The 13,861-nt window shown below is 52.5% G+C and overlaps 1 protein-coding gene across 1 annotated transcript; it reads right to left on the bottom strand.

Moving 5' to 3' along the window:
• Nucleotides 1-2,012: 2,012 nt before the first annotated feature.
• SLC22A6 (solute carrier family 22 member 6) lies at nucleotides 2,013-9,089 on the bottom strand. The gene is made up of 10 exons (XM_032414380.1): nucleotides 8,721-9,089; nucleotides 8,263-8,366; nucleotides 7,858-8,012; nucleotides 6,486-6,654; nucleotides 5,862-5,985; nucleotides 5,594-5,709; nucleotides 4,301-4,515; nucleotides 4,090-4,198; nucleotides 2,559-2,762; nucleotides 2,013-2,286 (listed from the first exon to the last, which is right to left on the bottom strand). The coding sequence occupies exons 1-10, from the start codon at nucleotides 9,087-9,089 to the stop codon at nucleotides 2,199-2,201; spliced, it is 1,653 nt and encodes a 550-aa protein (XP_032270271.1). The 3' UTR covers nucleotides 2,013-2,198.
• Nucleotides 9,090-13,861: the final 4,772 nt, after the last annotated feature.

The following is a 13,861-nucleotide window of genomic DNA, read 5'->3' on the forward strand; positions in this document are numbered from 1 at the left end:
TGTCAGAGTTGCCGGCAGGGTTTTGAGGCAGGGATAGGGCAAGTCACTGGTCCCAAGACCTCCAGATCTACAGACACAGGGCTAGATGCAGGTGGCCTGCCTCCCAGTCCTAGTCCAGTCTCCCTGCTTAAGGCTGGTGAAGATGTCATCCTAGGTGCCCCTTGTCAGCCATGACTCAGTGCTGCCTGAGAAATAGCAGCAGAGGGAGGGCTGGTGGCCCTTGAGCATCTACTGGATCCTACAGTGGCCCAGAAATTCTTGGGGAGCATGGGGCATATCTGCACACGGGGAACACCAAGTCCCCAGATGTTCCAGGAGGTGGAGTGGGTTATCATAATTTCAGCTCTGTCACTTTGTCCTGGAAATCCTGCTGTCTGAGCTGCTGTGAGCTGTCCCAGGGCTTTGTGGCTTTTTCAGGGGAGCTCTGGGCTACCTACCCTACCCAGGTTGCCCTGATTCAGCTAGAGCCCCAGGATCCCACCTGGAAGACAATGTGCTCAGCTTCAGAGGTGTGGACTTTCCCCGAGGGATGAGGGGCTGGGGGGCTGAGTCAGCCGCAGGGGAGAGAGTAACGGGCAGTGTACCAGGAGACAAGCGTGACCAAGCAAGCACATTTACAGCAGGGCATGGCTGGTGCCCTGACTCCTGCCACTTGTGGATGCTTATAGGGCTGTCTTTTCTATGCTCCCGAGGCTTCCTTGAAATGAGCTCCCTTGCTGACGCAGTGATCAGATATCCTTGTCTCTTCCTGACTGTGACCTGAACTGCCTTTCATCCCTCCTTTCACATGGTTCCTACCAGGATTCTCCGCCTCCCCCCCCCGCCCACCTTAGCCTTCTCTCTCTCTTTTCAGGCCAGGAAGGAGAAGAAGTCAGGCCCTGGGGGTGCAAGAGGCCAAAGTCTCAGTGCCTTACAACTCTGGGCAGAGGGGTCAGGTCCATGCATTCCAGAGCCGGATTGTCTGCATTCTAATCCTGACTCCACAATTTACTAACCGTGTGAATTTGGGCAAGTGACTTAGCCGCTCTGTGCTTTGATTTTCTCAGGTATAAGATGGGGGATAACAATAGTACTTATCTCTAGAAAGTTACTGGGAGGATTAAATGAGTCAGTGTATGCAAAGTGCTTAGGACAGTGCCTGGCACCAAAGTGGCACTCAGTGCTGGCGCTCTCTGGTTGGGTTCTACCCTCCCTTCTCCCTCCTCCCTTGTCTCCACTGCCCCCCCCCCCCCCCCCCCCACCGCCGGGGCCTGCAGGAGGCAGAACAGCAAAGAATATCCATGAAGGGTGGTGGGAAGGTTAGGGTAGCTAGTGGGCAGAACCTCCAGTCGCAGAGCTGGAAGTGGCAAACTGGTTTTGAGTTTGGACCCTGGTGGAATCTAGAAGAGCAGGGGCCAGCCTCCTGACATCACAGCCTCTGTGGTCCTTTCTCTCCGCCTTGGCTGCCGGAGGTTCCCATTGGCCCTCACGAGGGGGAGGAGCCTGAAACAAAGCCTCTGATTGGCTGCTTTCATTTAGTCCCTTGTCAATTTCCAGTCTGATAGGGAGGGGGAGGAGCGTAAGATATTTAAAACTCGCAGAGGGCGCCTGGGTGGCTCAGTCGTTAAGCGTCTGCCTTCAGCTCAGGTCATGATCCCAGGGTCCTGGGATCGAGCCCCACATCGGGCTCCCTGCTCCGCGGGAAGCCTGCTTCTCCCTCCCACTCCCCCTGCTTGTGTTCCCTCTCGCGCTGTGTCTCTCTCTGTCAAATAAATAAAATCTTAAAAAAAAAAATAAAAAAAAATAAAACTCGCAGAAATATTTGAATAAGGTAGAGAAGGAAGGAGGGAAGAGGGTGGAAAGAGGGGCAGGGGAGGGGGTCCAGGGAAGAGACTCTTCTCCAATTCTCTGGGATGGTTTATAAAGTCCTGGGGTTGAGGGCAGGGGACTGGACTGTATGGACTTTTGGGCCACCGGCTGATGTGGAGCGGCTATTACATTTGAGACAAGAGAGATAAAAGGAAATGCTTCACACAAACCTTTTAATGACGCGGTCTTGGTGGAATCTGCTCAGGGCAGGATACCCCTGGGAGGTGCTTTCCTGAACCACAGCCTGGACCCTTGGGCCGCCATTTCCCCTTTCCCTTCCTGGAGGGGATGGCTCAGGACCTGTAGTACCCTCACTCCCTTTGGGGCTCTGTGAGGCCCCTTCCCAGTGCTCAGAGTACATTCTCTCGTGCTGCGGCCTGGAGCGGGACCATCTTCTTCCGTTGCTCTTGCTCCTGCCGCCTTGGCTTTCCTCTCCTCCTGGGGGCAGGAGAGCGGTGTCCTGGGTATGCAGCCTCCAGACCAGGGCTAGGAGCTGGGGGCTTCCCGGGAGTCTCCACTCAGCGGTGCCCAGCTACCATCTCTCTGCCCCATCTACTGCTCCCTGGAGCCAGGAGCCCAGGAAGGACTCTAGACCCCCAGCCAACTGGGGAAGTGGACAAAGAGCCCTGGCCTGAACAAGGAGGCCTGGGTTTGAGTCTCGGTGCCACCCCAGCCTGGGCGTGTGACCCGGGTTAAGTCCCTGCTCCCACCTGCTTTCCATGTCCTGCACGGTGTCTGGCAGTGGCTGGCCCAGGGTCTCTGGCAGGAGGGCAGTGACAGCGCTGGCGGCCACGGGGACCGCGCCGTAGATGAAGAGAGGCACGGAGGGGTAGAGCTCAGCAGTCATGCCCACCAGTGGGCTCACGATGCTGCCCACACGGGCCATGGTGCTGCCCATTCCCATGCCTGTCTGCCTGTAGGGCTCAAGGTGGGGTGCTGTCACTCACTGTTCTAGCGTGAATGCTGAGGTGCTGGCTGAATTTGGGGTCAGGGCAGCTCAGGCCGAAGCCCCCTGGTCCCTCCTCTATTCCCCCTTTGATTAGCAAACCAATTTGGCATTTGTTTTGGAGATTAAAACAAAACAAAACAACAGGGTGGGAAGGGCTCTGGCCAGAGAATCAGGAGGCTGAATTTTGCCTCTGCCCTTAACTTGCCATGTGACCCGAGGAAGAGTCCCTTTTCCTCTCCGGGCCTCAGTTTCCTGAGCTGTCAAATGAGACAGTTAAGTTAGGCCAATCATTCTCAGATCTCCTGGGGGATTTTGAGTTCTAGTTGCCCCAGCCCACACAGTCTTATTGGGTTAGAATCCCCAGGGGAGAGGACCTGGAAGCTGCATGTTAAGACTATGTTAAGAACATTCTCTGAGAGAGCAGAGGTTAAAAACCTTGACTTAGGAGACAAACCGCTTGGGTTCAAATCCACGCCTCCTCACTTATAAGCTGTGTGACGCGGGGCCGAGTCACTCAACCTTTCTGTGGCTCAGTTTTCTCATTGGTAAAATGGGCTTGTCATGAGGATTCAATGAGTTGATATTTATAAAAATTTTAAGAAGATGCCTGGTGCATAGTAAGTGATTTATACTGTTGCTCTTTCCCCTGAAATTCTGTGAGGGCGCAGGACAGCAACCATGACCCTGCTCATTCCCAGCAGCTTAGGGAAGCCTGGCCCTTCTTTGACATCTCATGTGAATTTTTCGTCCCATTCTTAAAATAGACATGTGTTTCTTTTTTCTCAATGCAAAAATGCCCTCCCCCCAGTTTTGGCTCTCAAAAAGCAGTGCTGTGTTTATCCATACAGCTACCAAGCACCAGCATTATTAAATGTGGCTCTTGTGATAAGAAATTACTTTCCTGTTTGGTCTTTGATTTCAGACGTACCACTTGGTTTATAGATGAAATTTAGATTTGATGGCAGCTTCTAACTTGGGCTTTGGAGATCAAGGTGGAGTGGGGGAGGGGGAACTTCGATGAATTGCCTCTGAGATGTGTTTTCTTGGCTCTCAACCCTGCCCCAGATGGTGGCTCCTTTTGCGATCTTTTCCTTGGATCAGGTAAGGGCTTAGTGGGCAGGTGCATCTGTGTTAGCCACGAAGTGTATACTGAGCAGCTGATACACACCTTGCACGGGTGGGTGCTGGGAGGGGGCCTTGGGCTACGGCACGCTGGACGGTGCTCTGGGGTCTGACCTTTGTGTGTGGGGGGATGTCTTGTCCCAAGACCCCTCCCACTAGGCTCCACTCACCGGATCACTGTGGGGTACAGCTCCCCAGTATAGAGGAAGATGCAGTTGAAGGAGGCAGCCAGGCAGCCTTTCCCCAGCACAGCAAGAGAGGTTCGGACAATGGACTGATCTAGAGAGAGAAAGGAGGGGGTCAGTGGGAGCTCGGGAGTGGGGGTTGAGAATCTGGGGATAGGGCTAAGGGTGAAGGACCAAGGTACTCGTGGGTGCTCACCCTGGGGTACCACCCCGTTGACCAGGATGCAGATGCCTGCCAGCAGCAGTGAGGCCATCTGGGCAGGCCGGCGGCCCAGAGAGTTGATGACAAGGAAGCCCACAAGCTTGGCAGGCAGGTCCACGGCACCAAAAATCACCTGGATTAGGTAGATGCTGACCCCAAAGCCCTGCAGGTCCATGACCAGCCCATAGTAGGCAAAACTAGTGGCAAACCTAGTGGTGAGGGATGAAGGATATGGAGTTGGTTGGGAAGGCTTAAGGGGGGGGGCTGCTCATTCAAAATAGGGGTGAGCTACACTATGACCCTGCTTCAGAAGCTGGAATCTGCCTTGGCTAATCTTTCTTCAGACATTTAGTATGCATTTAGTCTAAGTGTGGGGTAGTCCTCCAATACCCCAAACTTCTCAGTCTTCTGAGAACTAAGATCCCCGGTGTATTAGGGGATTTTCACTTAGTTGTCATGTAAGATTTATATAGTTTTAATCTTTATCTTATCTGTTGATACTTTAGCTTATCTATTGATACTGGGCTGAGGGCAGGTGGATTTTCAAGCCACATCTTTAGGGTCAAGGTGTTAGGAAAGGCCAGAGCTTTGCAGACCTGTGCACGGTTCTGGGATGGTTGTGCTTCTTAACATGTCAGGAGCCCACAGAATGAAGCTCAGGTTATTGGATAAGACCCACAACCTGGAGTAAATCCCAAATTGGAATGAAAAAATTCACTGGTAGAATTGTTGACCATGCTTCACCTAACTGTCATGGGGTTACTCTGGTGATGGGCTCAGGAGGGGAGCATATCAGAAGGGTAATGGGGAATGTTGCAACCGGAAAGGACATTTTTGGCTGATACCAGCCTTGGCCAACGTGTACTTCTGGAGATGAGTTTTAGCCATCTTATTGCCCGTGCTTGTGTTTCTGGCAGGCCCTGCAAGGCCAGTAAAGTCTCCAAATGTTTTGCAAGCCGGACTGGTCTCTGCCTTCAAGATGTAATTCTATTGACTCTGGGGCTCATCAATCCTGATGAGGTGTTTTCATATTGGAACAGAGTTAATAAAAGGAGAAGAAGATGGAAAGATTGGTGCCCAGTATGGGGACTGGAAGCAAACTGAGGGGAGGTCATCTGGTTCTTCAAGACTGTCCCTGGTGGAGGATTACTGCCTCTCATGGGAGGTCTGCTGACTTTTCCTCCCTTTGTTCTGGTTTCCTCCACCCATTGCATCCACTCTTTCCCCAGCCAGCCTTTTGTCTCTTGGTCTGTCTGTGTCTCTATGGCTCCGTCTGTCTGGGCCTACCACAGCGTGGAGAGGCAGAAGAAGAGGTGGCGAAGGGCGGGGCAGCGCAGCAACTCCAAGGCGGAAGCCTGGCCTTTGCCCATGGTCAGCTCCTTCTGCAGACTGGCCCGGAGCACCTGCCAGGATGGACAGGGCTCAGGGCCTGGACTCCTCCAGAAGCTCCTCCCAGCCTAACCCCTTACTCAGGGAAGCCCTCTGAGACCTGGGTTCAGGGTTTGAGGGTAGAATCCTCGTGGGGTGTCATGGGAGGTCTTGGTGTGGGTCTCACCTCCATACTTAGCTTGGTCCCCTCTTCCCGCTTCCCATTGATCCAGGCCACTCTCTGTAGGGCCCTCAGGGTGAGATCTAGCCTCCCAGAGGAGGAGTACCAGCGGGCCGACTCGATGAAGAACCTGGGAGCAGGGGTGGGTGGGGAGGTGGGGGGGGGGGGAGGTGTCAACATGGCTTCAGTTCCAGTAGGCTCGGCTGGGGGCAGGGGGTGGGCTTCCCAGGGGACTGCAGTGGGATTTCATTTCAGACTGGGAACCCAGGGGTTTTGCCAGATCCATCTCTCTAGGACCGCAAAGCAGCATCCAGCTTGGTGATGACCCATTCCCCAACCCAGGAGCTCAGCGTTGAGGTGTTGGGTAAGGGCAGTAGGGCAGGCAGGGTGGAGAGCCGGTGGTGGGGGCGGAGCTGAAGAACAGGATCCCTGGGGCGGGAGGCAGATCCTTCCTCCCACAACCCCAGTTCTCCCATCTGTCATACGGAGACACTGGCCTGGGTCTGACCTTCTGGCCTTGACCTCTGATTCTGTGTGGTGGAGTGTGCAGTGGGATTTGGGGGATGTCTTGTCTCTGGCAGCCCTCTGGGCGGCCCTCGGGCACCCCTGCCCACCCTGGGCCCCACACACCAGGAGTAGATGAAGAAGGCGAAAAAAGGCACGGAGACGAGGAGCTGCAGGTGGCGCCAGCGGGGCACGGCCAAGGCCACCCCGGCCAGGAGAAACTGGCCCAGGCTGTAGACATAGCCAGTCAGGGTGCCCACACAAGCCCGCGTGTGGATGGGCATCCACTCCACATCTGGAAAGAGGGCGAGAACAGAGGGGTGCCACTGACGGGGCTGCCTGGTGGGTGGAGACCCCTGGGCCAGGCAAAGACCCCTCTCTCCACCCAAACTTTGATCTGTCCTGGAGCTCAGTGGAAGACACATCAAATGAAGATGGGTGCCATGATGGGGGAAGTAGGGGACTTTTGGTGGAGGAAGGAATGGGAAGATGGGTTTGGAATCCCTAGGAATTGTCCCTTCCACTCCCCCGCTGTGTCTTGCTGCTCCCCAACTACTGTCCTGGCCAAGGCCCCCTTTCCCTTCAAAGTGTCTCTGACCACTCAGTGCTGGCTTCCCTCAGCCTGGGCCAATTCAGTGGCCAGAGCAGCTTGGAAGAGACAGTGGTTTTCCTCCATCCAGGAGAGTCAAGGTGGGAGTGGGACCACCTTTCCGCTGTGGTCTGAAGAGGCCCAGCTTTGTTCCTTGTGGGCTCCTGATTCGGCTGCTGGGGCAATGACTTGGACACGTAGACTGGGTTTTGGGGCTGAATTCTCTAGGTGTCTTGCCCTGGCCCTGGCCCCATCCCGGTTCATTCCTGTAGTCCAGAGAACCCCCAATCCATAGATTCCCTTCTGGGTTTGAGGGATGACCTTGGGTAGATTCTTGCCCTTCTCCCCAGTCTCAGGTTCCTCCTTTGAGAACCAGGGGGAAGGGGGTGATTTATCAGAGGATGCCCATTGATGGTTCATGGACAGACCATGCTCAGACCATAAATGTGTTTGGTCTACATGATGCTGGCTTGCCCTATGTTAAAAATATTAGAATTAATTTCCAACATTACAAAACTGGGGTATTTTACATTAATAAAGAGGAGGCGGTAAGATCTGACAGCCCTGACCCTTCTGGCTGGAGCAGCTGAGTGGCTGTGGCCCCTCTGGATGGGGCTGTGACCCTCCTTTGTCTACAGTCCTCACCACTCCCTAATGCCTCTTGTACCCAGTCGGCTTCAGTCATTTATGGGAACCGCCTGGCCCTTAAAATGGAGTTTGCAATCGTGTCTAAATGAGGGGTCAGGATGGTATGAGTCCGGGAGAAAGGCTGTTATGTTGGCCGCCCAAAAGTGGGCAGGCAGGACTCAGGAGGGGTTGGCTGGGAGAGGAAGCCGAAAAGGGGCTGCTGGGTTGGGGGGTCAGAGAGGAGTGGGTAGGGTCCTGCCCTGCCCTCCCGGCATCCCTCACTCAGTGTCATGCAGTTGAGGGAGATGCCAGCCAGCGACATGCCGGAGAGGAGCCGGAAGGCACAGTAGACGGGGAAGTTGGGAGCGAAGGCGGCGCAGGTTCCTGACACGGCCGTCTGCAGGTAGTTCAAGATCAGCAACTTGCGGCGGCCCAGCCTGTGGGGGGAGGGGAGAACAGCAGCAGGGATCCTGAGGGCTGACCGTGCCAGGCCAGGTACGGAGAGGAGTGCCTGCCCTGGGGGAGGCTCTGGGCTGGGGCTCTTTTGAGGACCTGTGCCGTGTCCTGAGGCTGGCCCTGTAGGTCCTCAGACCAGCCCCAGTGGTCAGGCCAACTTCCCACCTGGTTCCCATGAACCCAGCTGAGGCCCAGGCCCAGCCCGGCCCGGTGGCTCTACGCAGGACTGACCTGTCTGCCAGGTAGCCGAACACCATGGCTCCGAGAAGCACCCCTACCATGTACAAGGACTGGGCCAGCTGGCGTAAGGCCCTGTTAGAACACACGAGGTCCCACTGTGGGGAGAGGAGGCAAGGGTCAGGCAGAGATGAGCCTGGGCCGCCAGGCTCCCCTTCCCCTCTCTTGGGCTGGCCCTCTGAGGCTTATGTCACCCTCTTCCCCTGACATTTCCCTTTGCTGTTTGCTTCCCCAGTCCCGGTTGCTGAGAGACTTTCCTTGACTCTGACGTTCCCCTTTTCTGTAAAGGCCCCCATCTTGAATCCCTTTCTTCATCTTCCCATCTTGGCCTCTGGAGAATCTGAGACAGTCTGTGTGTGTGTGCATGCGTGTGTGTATGCCTCTGTCTGTCTGTCTCAGAAGGGAAGGCAAGTCTGATTGGCCTCTGGAGCAGGGGGCCCAGGTATCCTCACCTCAGTCACGATGGTGGAAGGGAAGGTGCTGTTGTCATAGATCCAGCCGTTGGTGCAGGGCTGTGTGGCCCCTGTGCCGTTGGCCCCCGTGCCATTGGGAAAAGGCGGTCCCTGTTGGGGGATGGTGAAGAGGAGGCAGGACTCCGGCTGCCCCTGCCTGTCCCGGGGCAGCCAGGCCTCCAGCTCCCCGTCCTTGCTGAGGTTGGCGTCGGCAGGCGGGCGGCAGTGGTGGGTGGGGATGGCAGCGGTGAAGTTCTGCAGGGTGTTGTGGGAGGCCATCAGGAGCAGGGGGAGGACCACCAGAGTGACCTGGATCTGCTGGAAGCGGCCGACACCCCCCACCTGCTGCAGGAGGTCGTTGAAGGCCATGGGGCCAGGCCCGGCCAAGCGGCTGGGGGCTGAGGACTTCTGTCTGTGTGTCCGTGCGCCTGCCGTCCTTAGCTAGAGGAGAGAAGCCGCTGTTGCTTCTGCAGCTGAGCTGTTCCTAGAGCTGACTCGGAGCTGGCTCTGTGGGGGGACAGGAGCCTGGCTAGCTGCCCCTCCTTCCTTTGCTCTCTCCGTCTTCTGTCCCTCCCTTTCCCTTGAGCCTCCCCTCACTTGGGGGTGGGGTACTCAGCTTTCAGGGTCTGTGGTAGCCCTGACCCCTACATGGGCAGGATTTAATCCTTGGCCTGGAGGGAATGAGTTAAAGTGTGACTTGGTATCAGAAGGATTAACCCTCTGAGTATCCTTGTGTCAGTGGAAATTCTCCAAGTGGGTATAAAGGGCAGGAGAGTGAACTGGAGTGGGGGTGGTGAGACGGGATGTACTAGGAGGGCGTGTCTGGGCATCTGGGGGCCAGAGGGGGCCAGGTGGGACCTTACTGTCTTCCTTTTAGTGAGAAGACAGGTCTCTGGGAAGTGTGGTGGCCTCTTAAGGGACTTCTGTCCTTTTTAGTGGACAGGATCCAAGCAGTCTGTCTTTGGGAAGGGTTGCCAGAGAAAATACAGAACTCCCAGTATCGGATCAACAAATACATTTTATTGTAGTGTAAATATATCTCTAATATTACATGGGACATACTTATACTAAAAAAATATTCATTGATCTGTAATTGAGATTTAACTGGGCATCCTGTATTCTTATTTGCTAAAATTGGCAGCCCCAGTCTCTGGTCTCCTGGGGACAACTCAGATCTTATGGGACCACAGTTTTGTTCAGTCGGAAGAAACTAAAGAGGTCAGAGGCTACTTTTGAAGGTCTGGGACTTAGGACCAACATCATACATGATGTAGATCGATTCTTCCAGTGTCTCAGCTTTTACCTTCTGGCTTATTCTGATTCAAAATTTTCCCTTTGTCTCGTTGTCTCTGTCCATAATTTTTTTGTTTTTGTTTTCATTTTTTCAGTTGAGCATGGACTTATTTTATTTGTAGCCACAACTCTAAGACAATCACTTGATTTCCTCCAACGGTTTGGCTTCTGAGCCCTGATCACTCAAGATCAGGGTAGTGCCAAGTTCTAATTGGATGGGCTTATATGAGCTCTGATTGGTTGGATCATGGGTTGGGAATGTCAATAGAGTGAGTTGCAACTTCTTGCTTTTATTGAATTGAAAAAAAAATTTTTTTTTTTAAGTAGGCTCCACACCCAGTGCAGAGCCCAGTGTGGGGCTTGAACTCATGGCCCTGAGATCAAGACCTGAGCTGAAATCAAGATGCTTCATTGACTGAGCCACCCAGACACCCCAACAACTTCTTGCTTTTAATTTGCATAGTGTGTAGTATATAAAACATGGACTCTGGAGTCAGTTTACTTGGATCTAAATCCTCATTCCACATTTGCTGGTTGTGTAGTGAGTGCAAGTTGCTAAAATCCTATATTTCTCAGTATTCTTATTTGTAAGATGGGTATAATAGTCGTGTCTGCCTTGTTGGGTTATTGAGGGTTAAATGAGTGAATCCTTTAAGTAAAGATCTTAAAGTAGCCACTGCCCTAGAGCTCAGTGAGTATGAGCTGTTCTTATTATTTGTTTCTGGTAAAAAGGTGAGACAATCATATGGATTTTAGAGAGAAAATAGGCCTAAGCACATCTTACCCTAAGAACGGTGATTCTCTACTGGAGGTGATTCCCCCCAACTCTCTCCCTCTCCAGGAGACATTTGGCAATGTCTGGAGACATTTTTGGTTGGATTTAGATTCAAGTAAACAGACTCCAGAGTCCATGTTTTATATATTATGCAATGTGCAAATTAAAAGCAAGAAGTTGTTGGGGTGCCTGTGTGGCTCAGTCGATGAAACATCTTGATTTCAGTTCAGGTCTTGATCTCAGGGTTGTGAGTTCAAGCCCCGCACTGAGCTCTGCGTTGGGTGTGGAGCTTACTTAAAAAAAAAAAAAAATCAATAAAAGCAAGAAGTTGCGACATGCTCTATTGGCATTCCCAGCCCATGATCCAGCCAATCAGATCTCATCAGATCACTGGGGTGGTTAGCAATCCTGGCGTGCAGTGGGTAGAGTCCAGGGATGCTGCTGAACATCCTACAATGCACAGGACAGCTTCCCATAATCAAGAATTTTCTGGACCCCAAATGTCAATAGTGCTAAGTTTGGGAAACCCTACCCTAAGAGATGTCTCAGACTTATTCTGAATAGTGGTCAATCCCATACCCGCTTGGCCAAGGATATTCCAGGCATACAGATGACTCCTACCAGAATATTTCTAAGAATGCCCATGCTCTTATTGAATTAGGGAAAATGTTTGCAAGGTGAGGAGGAGAACTCCTCCTCCACGTTCTGCTGGAGTACAGCAGAGCAGCCTGGACTCTGAAGCATGGTGGCCCTTCCTTTCCTAGGCATTTCGTCACTGGAGGAGTCAAATCAGGACCCCAACCTTCCTGGGTCCAGGCCAACATTCTTCTCCACCATGTTCTAACTCGATTGTTGGTTTGAGGGTTCATGCCAGACTATTCTTTGTGGTGTGTTTCCGTTTGGGGTCTCTGGCTGTCCCTCCCTGTTACCTGTCTTGTACTGACTGTCCATCCACCTCACTTCATCAAATACTTTGGCATATATCCGAACAGCATGGATGGTTAGGGTTCTGAGTTTTATGGGAGGTAGCCAGGCCCCGTATGAATTAGCTGATGCAAAGGGCCATGAAGGGAGGGGGAGTTTCTCAGTTCTTCCAGGCATAAATCTCCAAGTCATATTGTTGAGGGGAAGCAGTTGTATTCCCAACTTCTCCTGTAAGGACTTAAGATGCCTGCTATTCTTGTGCAGTTTACCCAAACTACACTTTTGTATTAAGTTGGGAGGGTGTTTACCGTCTGCTGAGGTGCTGGGATACATGAAGTCTTAGACTGTTTCAGACCTAGTCTGTCTAACTTCAAAGCCAGATTGTTTCCTGCTGATTTAGAGGTGTGCGCTGCCCAGCTAAAGAGGCCTTAGGGCTCATCCAGTCTCATTATGTACAGAAGAGAATAAGGAAGCTCAGAGAGGGATGTAACTCAGCCCAGCTTCCCCCTCCCCACCCCCTGAATGTTGGTTCTGGGCTGGGACCCAGTGGGTGTCCAGATGCCTGACAACATTCTCTAGGCCAAGGTATATAAGAGCCTTGCAGCCTGGGGATGTGAGGACAGCTGGACAAACAGCTGGGGCCTCTGGGGCCAATCTCCTGCCAGGACTTGGTGCCCTGATGGGGGCGTGGGAGGAGTGTTGAGGGCAGTGGGGGAGATGGCCTCTACAAGCACCCTCCCTTTCTGAGTGTGAGCCCAGCTTTGCCTTTGAGAAGAGCCCCCTCCCTAGGGCCTGACTAGCTCCAAGCCAGGCTGAGCCTGGAAAAGGCTCAACTGGAGACTCCAGGGACTAAATTGTGGTTGGCTCCTGGGATCATCTGGCTAGCAAGGAGACTTCCCACCAGCCTCCCAGCTCATGGAGGGTTTCTGGATGGAAATGCTACCATAGCGAATGATTGGCAGAGTGAGAACTATCCTTTAGGGACATTCTGGGTCATTAAATACTCAGAGTTGGACTCCCTGGACCGACTGGAATGTGAACTTCAATTCTGGCCATGCTCACCAAGAAGGGGTCAAATCCAGGACTTCTGATTGGCCAAGAGCTACAGAACCACATACGATCAGCGATGAATGCTGTCACTCACATGAAAACTTCTCATGGTACAGATAAGGAGACCAAGGCCCAGAGTAGGCAATGGATTTGTCCTTGGTCACACAGAAAACCCATCTAGAACTCGGTCCTCTTGATTCCCAACTGAGATGTGCTATTAGGGTACAATGCACACCAGATTCTGAAGACTTATGATGAATTAAAGGCTGTAAAATATCTTTATTGGTAACCTTTATGTTTATTACATGATGAAATGGTAATATATGGGTATTTTGGGTTAAATAAAATATATTATTATTATCATATATACATACTTAAAATTAATTTTACCTCTTTTTAAGAACTAGCTACCAGGAATTTTAAATTACATAAGTGGCTTGGTTCCAGGGGACAGTGCTGGTAAAGAATATTTGAGGAAGGGGTCTTAGGAAAAACTCTGGGGAAGGTCAGTGTTCAGGAGACGATACAGGGAGAGGAGCTGCTTTTGGAATTGTTTGGTTTGGAAACCCTTGAGTTTAGCTTAAACAAAACAAAAGCTATTCAGAGAATTCAGGATATTTTCTTGAGCTCAGGGTCAGAAAATATATCCAGGGCTGAGGAGGACCTGGAATCCATTAAGAATCAATGTGAATAGTCTCACTGAGTCTTTTTATCTGGGCCCCTGTGTCTCTGGTTCTCCCTTTCTCTGTGCCCTTTGCTTTTTTTTTTTTCTCTGCAACCGGCTTTCTCTGACCCACTGGCATCGGGGCCAGCCCACCCTCATGCTAACTTGCCTTCCCAGGACAAGGGCCAAGGCATGGACTAGAACCTCTGTGACTCAGATTCCCAGCCCAGGAGGGAATACATGATGAATGAAACTTGGATCAGAAGGGCCCTCTGGTCCAGTCAGTCATGACCAGACCTGGAGGTCATGTAACTATTCAGTTGGCAGGTTCAGGGGATGTTGACCTTTGAGGAAGGGGTGGGGCAGGACGGGCAAAGCAGAGTTTTGTAGCATTTACAGGAAACCCTCCAGGAGACGCTGAAGGAGCAGCTGCAG

This window comes from Phoca vitulina, unplaced genomic scaffold, assembly GCF_004348235.1.
Source record: "Phoca vitulina isolate PV1807 unplaced genomic scaffold, GSC_HSeal_1.0 scaffold16, whole genome shotgun sequence".
NCBI classification, from domain to species: Eukaryota; Metazoa; Chordata; class Mammalia; order Carnivora; family Phocidae; genus Phoca; species Phoca vitulina.

What these genes read in the sequence shown, in the direction of transcription:
- SLC22A6 (XM_032414380.1), bottom strand. Translation starts at nt 9,089, where the DNA reads ATGGCCTTCAACGACCTCCTGCAGCAGGTGGGGGGTGTCGGCCGCTTC. An exon ending in CTTCCACCATCGTGACTGAG is followed by an intron (nt 8,367 to 8,720) that starts GTGAGGATACCT and finishes CTCTCCCCACAG; the next exon opens with TGGGACCTCGTGTGTTCTAA. An exon ending in CCTCAACTGCATGACACTGA is followed by an intron (nt 6,655 to 7,857) that starts GTGAGGGATGCC and finishes CCCTCTTTCCAG; the next exon opens with ATGTGGAGTGGATGCCCATC.